The sequence below is a fragment of the Cebidichthys violaceus genome, unplaced genomic scaffold (genome assembly GCF_023349555.1).
Source record: "Cebidichthys violaceus isolate CVI_PGR_0920_01 unplaced genomic scaffold, fCebVio1.0.p SCAF_9, whole genome shotgun sequence".
NCBI classification, from domain to species: Eukaryota; Metazoa; Chordata; class Actinopteri; order Perciformes; family Stichaeidae; genus Cebidichthys; species Cebidichthys violaceus.
In genome coordinates, this window is record NW_027176975.1 from 725,188 (window position 1) to 745,187 (window position 20,000).

Consider the following 20,000-nt stretch of genomic DNA (forward strand, 5'->3'; position numbering starts at 1 on the left):
ATTCTCTCTAGTGTCCAGCAGGGGGCGACTCCTCTGGTTGTATAGAAGTCTAGTCTAAAATGACTCTACTTCTCTCTTGATTTATTCCCTCAGTAAACATTGTAAACATGAGTTTATGGTCTCAATCTCTAGTTTACAGTCTTCTTCAATACAGCATGATGTTCATTTAGTACATTATGCTCCATTTAGAGTCAAACAGACCATAAAGCAGGGGATGCTTTAGGGGCGGGGCTACACACTGATTGACAGGTCTCTACCAGAGACGTATACGGCGTCTCTACGTCACTCCTCCTCAGTCCACATATGGTCACTTCCTGTCCACTGGCGACGGCAAAATTGCTGAACTGGACAGCATCCCTGTTTGACTGAAGTCGACCTGACTTTATGAGTTCTGATCAAAAGGACGCTGCAGGACGTTCATATCTTGTCTCACCGCGTTCAGTACAGAAGACGTCTCTGATCGTCTCCGTCTTTGTGTCTGTAGTTCGGGCCAGTTGTCGGTCACCAGGCCTCTACCAGACTCTCTCACCACCTGGGAGATCAAGGCCATCGGCATGTTCAACAACGGTGAGTCATCCTTCACGTTTAACATCAGCCACCTCCTCTCCTCCTTCATTTCATACGTCTATTCTCCCATTTGCTGATTTCCTTCCTTCCTTCCTTCGGTACCTGTGTCTCTGCATCCTTTTCTTCTGCAGGTGTCTGAAGTACTGAAATGGTGCTGATTAAACTGTTTTATGAACAGCTTCAGGAGCAGGTCTACATAGATCTCTGAGCTTTGAACTAAAGTGGTGGCTAGCTCACAGCAAGAGGCCTCCGGGTTCAAGTCCCGGGCTGGACGGCCCTCTTATATGGAGTTCACGACTTCATGAACTTCCTCAGTCCAAAGAGGTTTATTGACTCTCTAAATTGCCCGTAGCTGTGAATGTGTGTTTGTATCTGTCAGTCTGGACATCTGGATATCTGCTAACTGTCCAGGGTTTACCCGGTCTCCTTCCAATCTCAGCTGGGATCAGCTCCAGCTGTTTTTCTTATCTGGAATATTTTAATTGATCCTTATATTCATTGGTCCTCCAATGAATCGCCACCTTAACGTGGTGGAGAGGTGTTTTTGTGCCCCAGTGACCCTGAGACCTGTGTTGTCGGGGGGCAATAGCTCCTGGTAGGGTCTCCCGAGGCAAAGTGGTCTCAGGGGAGCGGTTCACTGACCCTTGATGAATCGGCTGGAAAAGAGTTGTCACACCTCGCCTTACAAAGGTAAACCGGGGCTTCCTTCTGGTGCCAAACCTCAGGGAGCCGCCGCCCTGTGGGCCCTCCACTCACAGGGGTAGGCATTGGGGTCGAGTGCAAAGTGAGCCCGACGGCAGGCAAGGGCAGGGAACCTATCGGTGTACCGACCCGGTACCACATCGCAGACTAGCTCTAGGGACGTGGAATGTCACCTCTCTGGTGGGGGAAGGAATGGAGCTGGTGAGGGAGGTGGAGCGGAACCAACTAGATATAGTAGAGGTGGAGCGGTACCAACTAGATATAGTAGAGGTGGAGCGGAACCAACTAGATAAAGTAGAGGTGGAGCGGAACCAACTAGATATAGTAGAGGTGGAGCGGTACCAACTAGATATAGTAGAGGTGGAGCGGAACCAACTAGATAAAGTAGAGGTGGAGCGGAACCAACTAGATAAAGTAGAGGTGGAGCGGTACCAACTAGATATAGTAGAGGTGGAGCGGTACCAACTAGATATAGTAGAGGTGGAGCGGAACCAACTAGATATAGTAGAGGTGGAGCGGTACCAACTAGATATAGTAGAGGTGGAGCGGAACCAACTAGATAAAGTAGAGGTGGAGCCGTACCAACTAGATATAGTAGAGGTGGAGCGGAACCAACTAGATATAGTAGAGGTGGAGCGGTACCAACTAGATATAGTAGAGGTGGAGCGGAACCAACTAGATATAGTAGAGGTGGAGCGGTACCAACTAGATATAGTAGAGGTGGAGCGGAACCAACTAGATAAAGTAGAGGTGGAGCCGTACCAACTAGATATAGTAGAGGTGGAGCGGAACCAACTAGATATAGTAGAGGTGGAGCGGTACCAACTAGATATAGTAGAGGTGGAGCGGAACCAACTAGATAAAGTAGAGGTGGAGCCGTACCAACTAGATATAGTGGAGGTGGAGCGGAACCAACTAGATATAGTAAAGGTGGAGCGGTACCAACTAGATATAGTGGAGGTGGAGCCGTACCAACTAGATATAGTAGAGGTGGAGCGGTACCAACTAGATATAGTGGAGGTGGAGCGGTACCAACTAGATATAGTGGAGGTGGAGCGGAACCAACTAGATAAAGTAGAGGTGGAGCGGAACCAACTAGATATAGTAGAGGTGGAGCCGTACCAACTAGATATAGTAGAGGTGGAGCGGAACCAACTAGATAAAGTAGAGGTGGAGCGGAACCAACTAGATATAGTAGAGGTGGAGCCGTACCAACTAGATATAGTAGAGGTGGAGCGGAACCAACTAGATATAGTAGAGGTGGAGCGGAACCAACTAGATAAAGTAGAGGTGGAGCCGTACCAACTAGATATAGTAGAGGTGGAGCGGTACCAACTAGATAAAGTAGAGGTGGAGCCGTACCAACTAGATATAGTAGAGGTGGAGCGGAACCAACTAGATATAGTGGAGGTGGAGCGGTACCAACTAGATCTAGTGGAGGTGGAGCGGTACCAACTAGATATAGTAGAGGTGGAGCGGAACCAACTAGATATAGTAGAGGTGGAGCGGTACCAACAGGTGTGTTGATGTGTTGTGTGTCTCTACAGGTGTGTGTGTTGATGTGTTGTGTGTCTCTACAGGTGTGTGTGTTGATGTGTTGTGTGTCTCTACAGGTGTGTGTGTTGCGGAGCCGGTCCATGTGTCGGCCCGTCTTCCTCTCAGTGTGGACGTTCCTCTTCCTTATCAGGTGGTCAGAGGAGAACAGGTGGAGCTGACGGGCTCCGTCTACAACCAGCAGGACGACGCCGTCAAGGTAACAACACCAGACTACATGTCCCATGATCCTCTGCCTGTGGCCGCCTGGTTTAGTTTACTAATAACTCTGGTCTCCTCCACCTTGTCTTCATCTCCTCCACTTCCTCCACCTCTCCTCCTCTATCTGTCCCCCTCCTCCTCTTCCTCTTCCTCTTCCTCCTCTTTCACCTTGGCTCCTCCTTCTCCTCTTCGTCCTCCTCCTCCTGCTGCTCCTCCTCCTCTTCCTCCTCCTTTTCCTCCTCCTCTTCCTCCTCCTTCTCTTCCTCCTCCTCCTCTTCCTACTCCTCTTCCTCCTCCTCTTCCTACTCCTCCTCTTCCTCCTCCTCCTGCTGCTCTTCCTTCTCCTCCTCCTCCTCTTCCTCCTCTTCCTCCTCCTCTTCCTACTCCTCCTCCTCTTCCTCCTGCTCCTCCTCCTTTTCCTCCTCCTCCTGCTCCTCCTCTTCCTCCTGCTCCTCCTCCTTCTCCTCCTGCTCCTCCTCCTCTTCCTCCTCCTCTTCCTCTTCCTCTTCCTCCTCTTTCACCTTGTCTCCTCCTCCTCTTCCTCCTCCTCCTCCTCCTCCTCAGTACTGTGTGACGCTGACAGCTGGTCCAGCGGTGTGTCTGCAGCAGTCCCACCCTGTTGCTGGGGGGGCGGGGCTTCACTCCACCTCCTGCAGCTGGAGCCCCCTGTCTGCCGGGGGGTCTGCGAAGGTGAGCTTCACCCTGCTGGGTCTGGAGCCTGGAGACCACGTGCTGACCTTCACTCTGAAGACCCCCCGAGGAGGAGGAGGAGGAAGAGGAGACGTCCTGGTGAAGAAGCTGAGAGTGGTGGTACGGAGCGGTTACATAGTGAAGGTTTCATGAAACAATGCTCCGTAAAGATACCAAATAACAAACCAGGAGAGTCTGTGTTTGTGTTTCCAGCCTGAAGGAGTGAAGAAGGAGGAGTTCTCTGGAGGCCGACTGGACCCACAGGGACTCTACGGTAAGAACTGACCTCTGATGAGCTGCTGCTCTCTGATGACGGAGGAGACCAGTGGAGTCACTCTGCTCTGTGCTGCTTCAGGATCAGAGAAGAGAACAGTGGAGCTGAAGAACAAACCGCCGGCCAACGTCGTCCCCAACACGGCCGTGGAGAGGATGCTGACCATCAACGGTGAGACGTGGAGCTGTGAGGAGTTACTCCAGGGTTACTCTCTAAATGTTACATGTAGGCAGGAGCAGGTATCCTTCCTCCTAAAGTACAGCGACTAAACCAGGAGAGGTCAGAGCTTCACGTGTTAAAGCTGCGTTCTCTCTAGTGTCCACCAGGGGGCGACTCCTCTGGTTGTGTAGAAGTCTAGTCTAAAATGACTCTACTTCTCTCTTGATTTATTCCCTCAGTAAACATTGTAAACATGAGTTTATGGTCTCAATCTCTAGTTTACAGTCTTCTTCAATACAGCATGATGTTCATTTAGTACATTATGGAACATTTAGAGTCAAACAGACCATAAAGAGGGGACGATTTAGGGGCGGGGCTACACGCTGATTGACAGCTCGCTATCATCATCTTACAACCTTTTCACAGTGTGTTTTTACTTCATCGTCCTCAAAGTGTTTTAGTCAGCATTCGGTTGTACTCTTCGCCCTCTTGTGTTACTGCTGGTTGAAAAAATAAATAAATGGCGACAGACAGAAAACAAGATGGCGATGGCTGAAATGCTGAACTCGAGGCTTCCAAACCATAGTCCACAAACCAATGGGTGACGTCACATTGTGATATTCTATCTTTAACCAAACCAGAATCCCAGTGGCTGAAAAGCAGCCTCTGTCTCCCCCTGTGGACCGTCAGTGTAACTACATGTTCTGTGTGTGTTTATGAACCAGGTGAGGTTATCGGTGACTTCCTGTCGGTGATGCTCAGCCCCGAAGGCCTCCGACAGCTCGTCAACCTGCCGGCCGGGTCGGTGGAGGCGGTGGTGGGCGGCGTCCTCCCTCTGGCCCAGTTGTACCAGTACCTGGAGACCACGAGCAGCTGGGACGTCCTGGGAGGAGACATCAAGAGGATGTCAGTAGACCTGAGACAGAAGATCAAAGAGGGTGAGGAGACGCTGATGGAGACCTGAGGAGGTCAACTTCCTGTTCACTTATTTACCCTGATTATTGTGTGTGTGTGTGTGTGTGTGTGTGTGTGTGTGTGTGTGTGTGTGCGCAGGTCTGGTCAGTATCAGTTCATTCAAAGGGGGAGACTCCAGCTACAGCATGTGGATGAAGAGAGAACCCAGTACCTGGTGAGAACACACACATACTGTGTGTATATATATATATATATATATACACACACATACTGTGTGTATATATATATATATATATATATATACATATATATATGTATATATATATATGTATATACATCTCTGTCTCTCTCTGTCTCTCTCTCTCTGTCTCTCACTGTCTCTGTCTCTCTGTCTCTCACTGTCTCTGTCTCTCTGTCTGTCTCTCTCTCTCTCTCTGTCTCTCTCTGTCTGTCTGTCTCTCTGTCTCTGTCTGTCTCTCTCTCTCTCTGTCTCTCTCTCTCTCTCTCTGTCTCTCTGTCTCCTTGTCTGCCTCTCAGGCTGACAGCCCTGGTGGTGAAGACCCTGTCTGTTGTGGACCCGGTGGTCCCTGTAGACCACCACACTCTCTCAGACTCAGTATCCTGGTTGATCCGCCGAGCTCAGCAGCAGAACGGATCCTTCACAGACAAGTCCTCCTTCAGAGCCAACAAAGTCATGGTCAGCACCTCCTCCTCCTCCTCGTCCTCTTCATCATCTTCCTCTTTGTTTGTGAGTGACCTTCCTCTCTTTGTGTGCTGCGTTCTGATTGGCTGCAGGCTGCAGGGACGTCTGCTGTCGACCAATCGGTGTATCTGACGTCCTTCGTGCTGATCGCGTTACACAAAGCTACCAACATCAAAGACCCCATCCTGCATCTCCAGGTGAGGACACCTTCCTCCTCCTCTTCATCCTTCCCCTTTAGTTGTTGAATCATCATTTTTACATCTTCTCTCTCTAGTTCCACGACGACAGCATGAGGTCTGCAGTCAACTACATTTCCCAGCATGCCCTGGGTGTGAAGAGTGTGTATGTGCGTGCGGTGGCGACCTACGCCCTGACCCTCCGTGACCCCGACAGCATGGCGTCCTCCGAGCTGCTCAACAGTCTGGAGAAACTGGCTCGAGACAAAGGTGTGTTTCTACACACTGTCCCTTTAAATGTAACGAAGTTCAACTGATGCATCATTTGATCATATTATATTACCATTGATTGTGTGTGTGTGTGTGTGTCTCTCTGTGTGTGTGTGTGTGTGTGTGTGTGTGTGTGTGTGTGTGTGTGTCTCCAGGTCACCCTGCTGTTCTCAGGTATTGGCAGGAGTCCAGTGTGACAGCTGATTGGCTGAAACCCGACCAATCCAGCGGTCTGACGGTGGAGGCGACGGCGTACGTCCTGCTGACTGTGCTCATCAAGGTCTGACAACTCTTCATCTTCTTCTCCATCAACTCTTCATCTTCTTCTTCATCAACTCTTCATCTTCTTCTCCATCAACTCTTCATCTTCTTCTTCATCAACTCTTCATCTTCTTCTCCATCAACTCATCTTCTTCTCCATCAACTCTTCATCTTCTTCTCCATCAACTCTTCATCTTCTTCTCCATCAACTCTTCATCTTCTTCTTCATCAACTCTTCATCTTCTTCTCCATCAACTCTTCATCTTCTTCTTCATCAACTCTTCATCTTCTTCTTCATCAACTCTTCATCTTCTTCTTCATCAACTCTTCATCTTCTTCTCCATCAACTCATCTTCTTCTCCATCAACTCTTCATCTTCTTCTCCATCAACTCATCTTCTTCTCCATCAACTCTTCATCTTCTTCTCCATCAACTCATCTTCTTCTCCATCAACTCTTCATCTTCTTCTCCATCAACTCTTCATCTTCTTTTTCATCAACTCTTCATCTTCTTCTTCATCAACTCTTCATCTTCTTCTCCATCAACTCATCTTCTTCTCCATCAACTCTTCATCTTCTTCTCCATCAACTCATCTTCTTCTCCATCAACTCTTCATCTTCTTCTTCATCAACTCATCTTCTTCTCCATCAACTCTTCATCTTCTTCTTCATCAACTCATCTTCTTCTCCATCAACTCTTCATCTTCTTCTCCATCAACTCTTCATCTTCTTCTTCATCAACTCTTCATCTTCTTCTCCATCAACTCTTCATCTTCTTCTTCATCAACTCTTCATCTTCTTCTTCATCAACTCTTCATCTTCTTCTTCATCAACTCTTCATCTTCTTCTCCATCAACTCATCTTCTTCTCCATCAACTCTTCATCTTCTTCTCCATCAACTCTTCATCTTCTTCTTCATCAACTCTTCATCTTCTTCTCCATCAACTCTTCATCTTCTTCTCCATCAACTCTTCATCTTCTTCTTCATCAACTCTTCATCTTCTTCTCCATCAACTCATCTTCTTCTCCATCAACTCTTCATCTTCTTCTTCATCAACTCTTCATCTTCTTCTCCATCAACTCTTCATCTTTTTCTCCATCAACTCTTCATCTTCTTCTTCATCAACTCTTCATCTTCTCCATCTTCTCATACAGACGATGATTGTTGGTTTAATAACTGATCTCAGGCTCATTAGATATTCATAAGAAGGAGAAGACATTCAATTATAGTGATAAACTACAGCTATATATATATATATATATATATATATATATATATATATATCTGTCTATAATGACATTAAATATACATAAATATTAGTAGTATAACAGTGAAGTGTGAGTAAAGAGACGTTCTGATGAGAGCCTGATGGACTCAACCACACAGATGTGAACAGACAGTGATTATATTTATATTTATATGTATCATAATAATATTGTTGTTTTGTGTTAAAGGGGAGGATCCCCTACGCCAACCCCATCCTGTCCTGGCTGACCCAGGATCAGCACTACGGAGAGGGTTTCTACTCCATACAGGTCCACACACACACACACACACACACACACACACACACACACACACACACACACACACACACACTTACACTCACACACATGTTTATTTCTACTGATCTGTGAGGTGACCTTTAACCTCCAACCTGTCTGTCTGTCTCTCTCTCTCTCTCTCTCTCTCTCTCTCTCTCTGTCTCTCTTCCTGTCTGTCTGTCTGTCTGTCTCCCTACCTGTCTGTTTTTCTTCCTGTCTGTCTCTCAGGACACACACTTGACTCTGGAGGCAGTGACAGAGTACAGTAAAGTCGTCCCTCGAGCTGTCCTCAATCAGGACATCAACGTCCACTACAGCAGGAAGGGATCGCTGGGACGAGTCCAGCTGAGCCAGAGCCAACCCGTGGCCACGCCCATCCAGGTGAGAGGGAGACAGGTGCACGACAGTGAGACAGACTCGGGAGAGGGAGACGGGTTCTGTGCTGCTGTGATTAATAACCTGTATGTGTTTCTGTCTTCCTGTTTCTTTTGTGTCCCAGGTGATGAAGGATGATGACATCACCGTGTCCACAGGTTATGGAAAGGGTGTGTCCAACGTGAAGGTGGGTGTGGTTTAAAGTCAGTATCCCTCCGTGTAAATGTCCCAGCATGCCCTTTAACGTTCCCTCGCTGTGTCTCCAGATGAAGACGGTTTACTATGAGACCACCTCGTCGTCTCTGAGCTGTAACTTTGACCTCACCATAGAGGTGGCGGGCCCCGACACCTCAGGCGGTAAAATTCAACACAACTTTATCAACACTGTCAACACTGCATGTCTATCTATCTACCTGTCAATTTGTCTGTCTATCTAAATGTCTACCTGTCTCTCTGTCTACTTGTCTCCCTGTCTGTCTGTCTGTCTGTCTGTCCAACCCTCTGTCTGTCTCCCTGTGCCTCTACCTACCTGTCTGTCTGTCTACCTGTCTGTCTGTCTGTCCAACCCTCTGTCTGTCTCCCTGTCTCTCTACCTACCTGTCTGTCTGTCTCCCTGTCTCTCTCCTCTCAGAGTGACCTTCTTCTTCTCCTCCTCAGATCATTCTCTCAGTGCTCCTCACCTGGTCGCCTGTGCAAAGTGAGAGAATTATTATTATTAATATATTAAACTTCTATTACTTAATGTGAATATTAACGTTCATGGTTTAGTCACTTTATTTTGAAATGTGAAAGTTTCCTGAATGTGTCCCGTTAACTTAAAGATTCTCCCTCGACATCATCACTCAGCATCAAGAAATACATTATTCATGACTTAACCTTTAAAACATTGTTTGTGTCAGATCAGTGTATTAAAGACATGGTTTATATTTAAATGACGTGTTTCAGGTACAAACCTCCTCCTAACGAGGTCTCCACTGAGTCCAGTCTGACCGTGATGAAGATCCAGCTGCCGACAGGTGTGGAGGGTTACCTGGAGGACCTGAGACAGGTGAGCTCTGATCACGTGATGCTCGTCAGTGAACATCTCCTCTTCTTCTTCTTCTGTGATGCTTTAAGAGCAGCGACCAGCTGTGTCTTTCTTCAGGTGTAACTGAATCGTTGTTTTTCAGTTCAGAGACTCAGACGAGCCGATGATCTCTCACTACGAACTACAAGGAACCACTGTGGTCATCCAGATGGACTCTGTGAGTAACAACAACAACAACAACAACAACAACAACAACACAACAACAGCACAACAACCACAACAACAACACAACAACAACAACAACAGCACAACAACAACAACACAACAACAACAACACAACAATAACAACACAACAGCAGCACAACAACACAACAATAACAACACAACACAACAACAACACAATAATTAAACTCCGACGGATTAAAATAAAGTTAATGTGAAGTGAATCCAGCAGAATGTTTTATTTTATCCTCATAATGTTTAGTGTGAGGTCACTTCCTGTCTGGTTGCTAGGTTCCCTCAGACATCTTCCTGTGCATTGGTTTTCGGATCAGGACCAGGTTCAGGGTGGGCGGGGCCAGCGAGTCCCTGTTTAGCGTCTATGAGCCTCAGGACAGAGGTGAGTGTGGCTGTGCATCCTGGGATTTGTAGTCTTTTTCAGGTCTGGTTTGTAGTTCTACAGTCTTCAGAGACAAACAGGAAACATAAGAAGTTTGAGTCAAAACTGTAATCATGAGCTGCTAATTAAGCTAATGTTAAAAATACTAAGAGATTATGAGTTACAGTGTTCATGAAGTCAAAATGTGATTAATCTAATAATCTATCTCGATCACATGATCTCATTTATCAGGCTGTGTTTAGCCTAGCTTAGCACTAACTAAGACTGGAAGCAGGGGGAAACTGTTAGCCTAGCTCTCTATCTGATATTTACCATAAAACGATCTGAAACGTCAGAAACTCACTCTGGAGGAAATATTTTTAAATGTTGGATTGTTCCTTTTAAACGTCTCTGGTCCCGCAGGCAGTGAATGCACCAAACGGTTCTCCTACGAGCAGCAGAAGCTGCAGCGCCTCTGTGTGGATGAACAGTGTCAGTGTATGACAGGTAGCTGTGGGACATGTTTTATGGTGTATAAGTTGATTATGTTTTTAGTTGTAACAACACCTTAAGTATATTGCTGTTGTTGTGGTTGTAGCTGCGTGTGCTGCCTTCAGAGGAAACATCGATGTGACGCTGACAGCGGCCAAACGTACGAATGAGACCTGCAGGCCACACATCAAATACGGTAAGGATGAGATTTCATGACAGTTCACATGTAAACGTGATCAGTGAGAGATCTGATGCTGAGCAGCATGAAGGTAGCACATAGTCGTCATGACGACATCTATTGGGGTGACCGTGGATAAGTGGAGAGCAGGGCAGCCTTTCAATCAGAGGGTCGGTGGTTCGATCCCCGGCTCCTGCTCTGCTAGTCTCATGTCAGTGTGTCCTTGAGCAAGACACTTAACCCCAAAAATGTCTCCCGTAGCTGCGTCTACGGTAGATAGATACTGAACTGTAAGTCGCTTTGGATAAAAGCGTCTGATAAATGACTGTAATGTAATGTATTGGTTTGTGGACTGATGTTTTGAAGCCTTTTGTCCGTCTCCATCTTTGTTTTCATGAACTGAAAAAGGTAAAGTTGTAAAATGAAAACACGGATAACACTCAGACCGTAGTAGAGACCTGTCAATCAGCGTGTAGCCCCGCCCCTAAAGCATCCCCTGCTTTATGGTCTGTTTGACTCTAAATGGAGCATAAAGTACTAAATGTAATGACTTCCATAAGAAGAGAGTCTCTGTCATAGATGTGGCGTTCAGGAGCTCTTCTCAGACCTTTTATCTCCCTGCAGCCTATAAGGTGACGGTGAAGTCTTCAGCAGGAGAAGGAGACTTTATGACCCACACAGCCACCGTAGTTGAAGTCCTGAAGAACACTGATGAAGGTAAAATAGCTCCGCTCCTCGTGCCTCTCTCTGATTGGACAGAAATGAAGTGGTGTGACATCACTGTTACCTGGATCTCTGTTGGTTTTGCAGAGTTTGAAGCGGTGAGTTCAGGGACAGTGGTGGAGCTGGTGAAAAAGGCCACCTGCAGCTCTGTTGACATCCAGAACAACCAGCAGTACCTGGTGATGGGAGCCAGAGGGTCTGAGGTCCGGCTGAGCCAGGGCTTCAAGTCAGTGTCTCCCTCCTCCTCCTCCTCCTCCTCCTCCTCCTCCTCTTCCTCCTCCTCTTCCTCCTCTTCCTCCTCCTCTTCCTCCTCTTCCTCCTCCTCTTCCTCCTCTTCCTCCTCCTCCTCCTCTTCCTCCTCTTCCTCCTCCTCTTCCTCCTCCTCCTCTTCCTCTTCCTCCTCCTCGTCCTCCTCTTCCTCCACTTCATCCTCCTCCTCCCCTCCCTCTTCCTCTTCCTCCTCCTCCTACCTCTTCCTCATGCTCCTCCTCCTCCTCTTCGTCCTCCTCTTCGTCCTCCTCTTCATCCTCCTCCTCCCCTCCCTCTTCCTCTTCCTCCTCCTCCTACCTCTTCCTCATGCTCCTCCTCCTCCTCCTCCTCTGACCTCCTGTGTTTCCTCCTCCAGGTATCGTCTCCCTCTGGACTCTGAGGCTCTGGTGGAGCTCTTGCCGTCTCTCTGTAGTCCTCCTGAGTGTTTGGACTACACTTCCCAGCTGGAGGACTTTGCTCTGGACCTGCAGTTATCCGGCTGCCCCGACGCCTCATAACAGACCAGAGAAGAAGAACCGGGATCACAAAACGATTCAATTCAATGATTCTTTTATGAACTGTGTCATCAAGTCATACTGTCAATAAACGTTACACTAAATAACTGTGTCACTGATGTACACACACACACACACACACACACACACACACACACACACACATGTGTTATATTAAGTAAGTGAAGTTTATTTATATACTTTATTCATCACATTGATATTTTTACTGATTTTACTGAAGGAACATTCTCACTGCAGTATTTATACAGTGTGGTAGTAGTACTTTTACTGTAACAGAGTACTTGTACAGTGTGGTAGTAGTACTTGTACAGTAACATGTGATAACTCCTGCTGCTCCTCCTGCTCCTCACTTGGAGACACCAGCTGACAGAACAGAGTGAAGGTTAGAGGAGAAGGTTCCTCAGGACAGAGAACATCCCCAGAGAAGAAGACTGCGTCGAGGATGGGATTCAAACCCACGTCTGCAGAGCACAGTGGACCAACCTGATCCTGTCCTCATGTCCTCAGTGTGTCATGTCCTCAGTGTCTCATGTCCTCAGTGTTTCATGTCCTCATGTCCTCAGTGTCTCATGTGCTTGTGTCCTCAGTGACTATGTGTCTCAGAGGGGAATTAGCTCAGATGGTAGAGCGCTCGCTTAGCATGTGAGAGGTAGCGGGATCGATGCCTGCATTCTCCACTGCAGTTTTACCCTCTCCTCCTCCTCTCCTCCTCCTCCTCCTCCTCCTCTCCTCTGTTATCTTCACATTCTAGATCGTGAGCTGCTCAAAGTTTATCAGTAAACACATGAATGAATGTGTAAATACATCAGTTAATAGATACAATGAATAAATACATGCAGACATAAATTAAAAACTAAACTAAAACTAAATAATTTACATTACATTTTTTTATTTATATATTTATGTTCACAACCTTGAACTAACTAATGTCTTTATTTCGCTGTTTATTTATGCCTCTCTTGTGTTTGTTCATATTTGTATTAGTGCATTAAATTGAGGAGGAGGAGGAGGAGGTAAAACTGTAGTGGAGAATGCGGGCATCGATCCCACTACCTCTCGCATGCTAAGCGAGCGCTCTACCATCTGAGCTAATTCCCCTCTGAACCTGTCTATGACTCCATGGTCAGCTTACTGTCTCTTTAAGAGCCTCGGACTCCTCCCTTTGAGGGGGCGGGGCTTCCCCTGCTTGTTTTCAAGCTGCCATTGGTCAGAAGATGGCCCCGTCGCTCTGCAGCTGCGCTCTGTGATTGGCTGACAGAAGCACTTCCTGTGTTGATTCAAAGAGAGAGAGGAAGATAAGTTTGTAACGGAGAGAGGAGGAGGAGGAGGAGGTGTAGTGTGAGCTGATAGAGAGGAGGAGGAGGAGGAGGAGGAGGACATGGTATTACCCAGCAGCCCCCTGTGTCTCTGACAGTGAGTATGTCTGTATGAAGGTGATCTGCTTGTTTTTCTCTCTGTGATGTTGTCAGACACTTTTCTCCCACAATGCAATGCAAAGGAAGTAGAGGAGCAGCTGGAAAACAAACAACTGACTTCCTCCTTCCTGCCACTCCCACACAGAGGAGGGGGGGGGGGGGGGGGGGGGGGGGGGGGGGGGGGGGCAGAGAGGAGAAACTCAAAGCCACCAGACCACTGGTCACAGTTTGCTTACAGTGCTGAACCGCCTGACTGAGGGGGTGCTGGTCTCTCTCAGGGTTAGGGGTTAGGAGTTAGGAGTTAGGAGTTAGGGGTTAGGAGTTAGGAGTTAGGGGTTAGGAGTTAGTCACAGGCTGCAGACTGTTTGAGTTTGAGTCTGTACAGAAGGTTTCTTAAACAACCATGAGAGGAGGAGAGGAGGAGAGAGGAGAGCTGCTCCTCAGAAGGAGGAAACCCTCAGACTGGCCCTTTAAGAGACCCCATGATATTCAGTAACCATCCTGTGAAGCCGCTCTCTGATTGGCCGACGTGTGTCTCTCTCAGGCCCATGTGACCGCCCGTCTGTCCAGCTGCAGACAGATGTTGGTCAGGATGAGCAGCAAGCAGAGCGAGGTGGAGGGTCGCCTTGACGACATGCTGTCACGCATCGCCATGGAGACGCAGGAGATCAGAGAGCTGGAGCAACAGCTGACCGACGGTGAGGAGACCACCGACCAATCAGAGGCCGTCTCTAACGGGAGTCCTGTGATTGGCTGTCAGAGTTCGACAAAGTTAGAGAATATAACTCCTCCTTCTCCTTGTCTCCTCTCCTCCTTCTCTTTTTCATGTTTTCTCTTCTTTCCTTGTTTCCTTGCCTTCTTCACCTCCTCTTCACCTTCTCCTTGTATCCTTTCCTCCTCCTCCTCTCCTTTTCCATATTTCCTTTTCCTCCTCCTCTCTTGTTTCTTCTACTTGTTTCCTCGCCTTCTCCTCCTCCTCTCCTCTCTTGTTTCCTCTCCTCTTCCTCCTTCTTTTCCATGTGTTTTCTCCTTCTCCTCCTTCTCTCCTCTTGTCTCTTGTTATCTCTCCTTTCCCTGTTTCCTCGCCTTCTCCTCCTCTCCTCTCTTCTTTCCTCTCCTCTTCTTCCGCCCCTTCCCTTGTTTCCTTTTCCTCCTCCTCTCCTCTCCTCTCTTGTTTTGTCTCCTTTCCTTGTTTCCTCCCCTCCTCCTCCTCTTCTTCTCCTTGTTTCCTCTCCTCCTCCTCCTCCTCCTCCTCCTCCAGGTCAGATTTTGGTGAATGAATCTCTTCAGAAGGATTTGGAGAAGATCATCTGTGGCCTTCAGGAATATCTGAAAGGACTCAGAGAGCAGGTAGAGACTCTGATGATATTGATTATTATGTACATATATATATATATATATATATATATATATATATATATGTATATATATATATATATATATATATATATATATATGTAGAATATAATTGAATGTGTATAAACTGGAGATGTGATGGTTGTGCTTCAGGCTCGTCGTTCTCAGCAGCAGGTCCAGAGTCTGCAGACGGAGAACCAGAGTCTGCAGCTCCACCTGGAGGACACTCTGGGACACTGCAGACAGCTGGAGGACAGGACCAGGACACTCAGACGGGTCAGTGTGTGTCTCTCAGGGGACATGATGCTGTTAGACACGTCCCTGGTTAACACATCTGTCTGTCCGTCTTCAGGACGTGTGCGTCCAGCAGGAGGAGCTGTCTGTGCTGCGGATGAAGACCCGTGGTCTGAGAGACAGACGGGTGGAGAGCAGCAGACAGCAGGCGGAGCTCCAGCAGCTGAGGGAGGAGCTAACCCGACAGACCGTGAGACAGGTAACACTTTGAGAAGTTACTGTAAGTAAAAGTATTGATTGATCAGTAGAATGTTTTCTATCTCATGTTTCTGGATTCATATTCCTAGAATGAATGGTTTTATGCTGTGATGCTTCAATGGGACATTTTTGTCCTTCAGTGTCCCGAGCGTCTGTATTTAAGATACTCAGTTTATCATAGATGTATTATAGGAGCTGAGGTTCGACTTATGGGTGAAGAGGTCCTGAATGTCCCAGTGCTGCAGAAGGCTGACATGGATCAGACACATTTCATCTGACCCACTGTTTCTCCTTGGTTTGGGTGCTGGTGATAGAATGTCTGTCAGGATGAGGACTCGTCTCTTCAACAAGACATCCAGACACTTCAGACCCATCTGGACCAGACCAAAGCCCACTTACACCAGACCAGAACCCAGAATAAAGACACCGGGACCCACGTAGACCAGACCAGACTTCAGCTGGACCAGATTACTGCTGCCATGATGGATCCTCAGGAGGTTCAGAGTGGACCAGAGCAGCTGCATGAGGACAAGTACAGGTACCAGTACTCCTGCAGTACTCCTACAGTACTACAGCAGTACTCCAGCAGTACTCCTACAGTACTGCAGTACTCCAGCAGTACTGCAGTACTCCTACAGTACTCCAGCAGTACTCCTACAGTACTGCAGTACTGCAGTACTCCAGCAGTACTGCAGTACTCCTACAGTACTCCAGCAGTACTGCAGTACTCCTACAGTACTGCAGTACTGCTGGAGTACTGCAGTACTGTAGGAGTACTGCTGGAGTACTGCTGGAGTACTGCTGTACTGTAGGAGTACTGCTGGAGTACTGTAGGAGTACTGCAGTACTGCTGGAGTACTGCAGTACTGTAGGAGTACTGCTGGAGTACTGTAGGAGTACTGTAGGAGTACTGCTGGAGTACTGTAGGAGTACTGTAGGAGTACTGTAGGAGTACTGCTGGAGTACTGCTGTACTGTAGGAGTACTGCTGGAGTACTGTAGGAGTACTGCAGGAGTACTGCTGGAGTACTGCAGTACTGTAGGAGTACTGTAGGAGTACTCCAGCAGTACTCCTACAGTACAGCAGTACTCCTACAGTACTCCTACAGTACTACAGTACTCCTACAGTCTGTAGGAGTACTGCAGTACTCCTACTCCAGTACTACAGTACTCCTACAGTCTGCTGTCTGCTGGTCAGTTTATGTTCCTGAGTGAAACATGAAGCAGTGAGTGTTTCTGGAGATGTTCTCAGTCTGTTAGATGAAGTAGAACGTGTTTAACAGCTGTTCATGTGATCTTCTTCATGCACATTACTGAGAGCGTTCACACACACACACTCACACACACACACACACACACACACACACACACACACACACACTAGAGCAGCAGTCTGAACCACATCTGTTGCAGCTGTTTGGTAGCATTTTACATACAAGACCTGATAAGAATCAGTGATAATATGGATCATTATGTATCAGTAAGTGATCACATGTGTGACTAATGTCAAACTACACCATGTCACACTGAGGTATTCATGTCTTTACTTACTCTGAGTACTCTGAGTACCAGGATCACAGAGGAGGAGGAGGAGGAGGTAAAACTGTAGTGGAGAATGCGGGCATCGATCCCACTACCTCTCGCATGCTAAGCGAGCGCTCTACCATCTGAGCTAATTCCCCTGTGAGACTGCTGCTTCCCTCCTAACTCTCCTCTCGCTCCTTATCTCCTCTCTCCTTATCTCCTCTCTCTTTTATCTCTCCTCCTTCTCTCCTTTCAGTTTTGAAATGAAACAGAAATGTTACTCTGAACCTGAAAGTGAGTCCACAATGTGGTCTGAAGTGGACTTCACAGTGTCCTCCTGTCCCCCCTGCAGTCCTGTCAGTCCTGAGGACATGTTGTCCAGGAGTGTGGAGCAGCTCTACAGGGCCATCCAGCAGACCAGAACCAGGAGGGAGCAGCTCCAACAAAACCAGAACCACAGCCAGGAACAGATGGACCGACTGCAGGCCCAGCTAGTCCAGGATCAGGACCACATAGCCCAGCTGGAGGCTCAGCTAGTCCAGGATCAGGACCACATATCCCAGCTGGAGGCCCAGGTGGCCCAGGATCAGGACCAGGTAGCCCAGCTGAAGGCCCAGGTGATCCACGGCATGGACCAGGACCAGGAGCCGGACTGGAGGCTGAAGGAGGATCTGGAGACACTGAGAGTGAGACTGCAGAGGAACAGACACGTTCAATACAAACTGGTGAGTATCAGCTGAGTCTGCATCAGTCCAGACCAGAACCTCCTCCTGACTCCTGATCCACTGATCACACAGATCCAGACCTGCTTCATAAAAACTGAATTTGTCAGAGGAACCGCTCACTTGATGTCTTTTTGATTATTTATATTAAAACAATTCATTTAAAATGTAATAATAGGAGGCGGAGCTACAGCAGAGCGGTCTGAAGCTTCAGGATGTCCAGCAGGAGAGAGACATGCTGCTACAGCAGGTACTTTATATATAGTATACTGTAGTTTATATCAGGTATACTGTAGTTTATATCAGGTATCCTGTAGTTTATATCAAGTATCCTGTAGTTTATATATATTATACTGTAGTTTATATCAGGTATACTGTAGTTTATATCAAGTATCCTGTAGTTTATATATATTATACTGTAGTTTATATCAGGTATACTGTAGTTTATATCAGGTATCCTGTAGTTTATATATATTATACTGTAGTTTATATCAGGTATACTGTAGTTTATATCAAGTATCCTGTAGTTTATATATATATTATACTGTAGTTTATATATAGTATCCTGTAGTTTATATCAGGTATACTGTAGTTTATATATATTATACTGTAGTTTATATCAAGTATACTGTAGTTTATATCAAGTATCCTGTAGTTTATATATATATTATACTGTAGTTTATATATAGTATCCTGTAGTTTATATCAGGTATACTGTAGTTTATATATAGTATACTGTAGTTTATATCAGGTATACTGTAGTTTATATCAAGTATACTGTAGTTTATATATATATTATACTGTAGTTTATATATATTATACTGTAGTTTGTATCAGGTATACTGTAGTTTATATATATTATACTGTAGTTTATATCAGGTATACTGTAGTTTATATATATTATACTGTAGTTTATATCAGGTATACTGTAGTTTATATATATTATACTGTAGTTTGTATCAGGTATACTGTAGTTTATATATATTATACTGTAGTTTATATAAGGTATACTGTAGTTTATATATATTATACTGTAGTTTATATCAGGTATACTGTAGTTTATATATATTATACTGTAGTTTGTATCAGGTATACTGTAGTTTATATATATTATACTGTAGTTTATATCAGGTATACTGTAGTTTATATATATTATACTGTAGTTTATATATATTATACTGTAGTTTATATCAGGTATACTGTAGTTTATATATATTATCCTGTAGTTTATATATATTATACTGTAGTTTGTATCAGGTATACTGTAGTTTATATATATTATCCTGTAGTTTATATATATTATACTGTAGTTTGTATCAGGTATACTGTAGTTTATATATATTATCCTGTAGTTTATATATATTATACTGTAGTTTGTATCAGGTAAGAATCATTTGAAGGAGTTTGAGACTTTAGAGCAGCTGGTTGTAACAGGATGCTTCTTCTTCCAGCAGTGGAACAGATGGTTTGTTGTTGTTGTCATTCGGGCTCATGAACACATGACTCCTTGTTCAGAAGTGAATGAGAGGCGTGACGAGGTTAAAGTACAGCAGCAGTGCATTCTGGGACTGACTGGCGTGTCATGTGATCCAGCTGCGTTCACAGAGCGACGGTCACCAGAGGAGCCTCGGACGTCTGAACAGGAAGCTACGGCAGCTCAGCAGGTCCATGTGTGACTCTGATCAGCTGACTGCAGAACAGCTGACGTCAACCTCAGAACAGCTGAGAGCTCTGAACACCATGGTGGAGCAGGTACACACACACACACACACACACACACACACACACACACACACACACACACACACACACAGGTACACACACACAAAGGTACACACACATAAGTACACACACAGGTACACACACAGGTACCCACAAAGGTACACACATAGGTACACACACACACACACATAGGTACACACACACACACACAGGTACAGACACACACACACACATAGGTACACACTAATATTTATATTGATTTTACTGCTGTGTTGTCGACAGATCGACGGCAGCTTTCACCGACCTGAAGGAGGAGAACGTTCAGAACACACGGTGGATAGAACCCAGAGACACAGACGGAGACAGAAGCTGGACCGCACCAGAACCAGGACCAGGAGCACCAGGACCAGAGATCCTGGACACACTGTGAGACTTTTCACACACAAACTCTGTTGAAGTATTGATGTGATTGTAATAATATCAAAGCATCATTAAACTGTCTCCCTCTCAGGCTCCCAGTCTGGCCTCTCTGGGGACTCAGGACTCTGGTTTGGGTCTGCAGTACCTCAGTTCCCC

The 20,000-nt window shown here is 46.3% G+C and overlaps 2 protein-coding genes and 2 non-coding genes across 7 annotated transcripts in view; 2 read left to right on the top strand and 2 right to left on the bottom strand.

Annotated features, from left to right (window-relative positions):
• The window catches only part of c5 (complement component 5), a 25,804-nt gene extending 13,524 nt beyond the window's left edge, over positions 1 to 12,280 (top strand). The window contains exons 19-42 of the mRNA XM_068702968.1: positions 485 to 567; positions 2,883 to 3,022; positions 3,589 to 3,834; positions 3,928 to 3,988; positions 4,070 to 4,159; positions 4,873 to 5,085; positions 5,201 to 5,276; positions 5,600 to 5,759; positions 5,858 to 5,962; positions 6,040 to 6,211; positions 6,367 to 6,491; positions 7,927 to 8,007; positions 8,245 to 8,397; positions 8,516 to 8,578; positions 8,658 to 8,748; positions 9,049 to 9,088; positions 9,337 to 9,439; positions 9,561 to 9,635; positions 9,932 to 10,037; positions 10,440 to 10,523; positions 10,615 to 10,704; positions 11,311 to 11,403; positions 11,497 to 11,635; positions 12,035 to 12,280. Of these exons, the coding sequence (XP_068559069.1) occupies positions 485 to 567; positions 2,883 to 3,022; positions 3,589 to 3,834; positions 3,928 to 3,988; positions 4,070 to 4,159; positions 4,873 to 5,085; positions 5,201 to 5,276; positions 5,600 to 5,759; positions 5,858 to 5,962; positions 6,040 to 6,211; positions 6,367 to 6,491; positions 7,927 to 8,007; positions 8,245 to 8,397; positions 8,516 to 8,578; positions 8,658 to 8,748; positions 9,049 to 9,088; positions 9,337 to 9,439; positions 9,561 to 9,635; positions 9,932 to 10,037; positions 10,440 to 10,523; positions 10,615 to 10,704; positions 11,311 to 11,403; positions 11,497 to 11,635; positions 12,035 to 12,176 (2,731 nt within the window). The 3' untranslated portion in view covers positions 12,177 to 12,280. The remainder of the gene's footprint in view (positions 1 to 484; positions 568 to 2,882; positions 3,023 to 3,588; positions 3,835 to 3,927; positions 3,989 to 4,069; positions 4,160 to 4,872; positions 5,086 to 5,200; positions 5,277 to 5,599; positions 5,760 to 5,857; positions 5,963 to 6,039; positions 6,212 to 6,366; positions 6,492 to 7,926; positions 8,008 to 8,244; positions 8,398 to 8,515; positions 8,579 to 8,657; positions 8,749 to 9,048; positions 9,089 to 9,336; positions 9,440 to 9,560; positions 9,636 to 9,931; positions 10,038 to 10,439; positions 10,524 to 10,614; positions 10,705 to 11,310; positions 11,404 to 11,496; positions 11,636 to 12,034) is intronic.
• A 939-nt stretch (positions 12,281 to 13,219) lies between these two features.
• On the bottom strand, positions 13,220 to 13,292 carry trnaa-agc (transfer RNA alanine (anticodon AGC)). The gene has a single exon. It is a non-coding gene; the product is annotated as a tRNA-Ala (tRNA).
• Positions 13,293 to 13,479: 187 nt separating this feature from the next.
• The window catches only part of cntrl (centriolin), a 19,186-nt gene continuing 12,665 nt past the window's right edge, over positions 13,480 to 20,000 (top strand). For 3 of the 4 annotated variants that reach the window (XM_068702987.1, XM_068702991.1, XM_068702988.1), the window contains exons 1-11: positions 13,480 to 13,607; positions 14,154 to 14,307; positions 14,871 to 14,959; positions 15,119 to 15,241; positions 15,318 to 15,458; positions 15,772 to 15,995; positions 17,333 to 17,705; positions 17,881 to 17,952; positions 19,296 to 19,454; positions 19,707 to 19,850; positions 19,936 to 20,000. The exon at positions 19,936 to 20,000 is cut by the window's right edge and continues 235 nt beyond it. In XM_068702987.1, the coding sequence (XP_068559088.1) occupies positions 14,190 to 14,307; positions 14,871 to 14,959; positions 15,119 to 15,241; positions 15,318 to 15,458; positions 15,772 to 15,995; positions 17,333 to 17,705; positions 17,881 to 17,952; positions 19,296 to 19,454; positions 19,707 to 19,850; positions 19,936 to 20,000 (1,508 nt within the window). In that variant the 5' untranslated portion in view covers positions 13,480 to 13,607; positions 14,154 to 14,189. The remainder of the gene's footprint in view (positions 13,608 to 14,153; positions 14,308 to 14,870; positions 14,960 to 15,118; positions 15,242 to 15,317; positions 15,459 to 15,771; positions 15,996 to 17,332; positions 17,706 to 17,880; positions 17,953 to 19,295; positions 19,455 to 19,706; positions 19,851 to 19,935) is intronic. The other variant, XM_068702990.1, reaches the window with a different exon arrangement.
• Positions 17,066 to 17,138, bottom strand: trnaa-agc (transfer RNA alanine (anticodon AGC)). The gene has a single exon. It is a non-coding gene; the product is annotated as a tRNA-Ala (tRNA).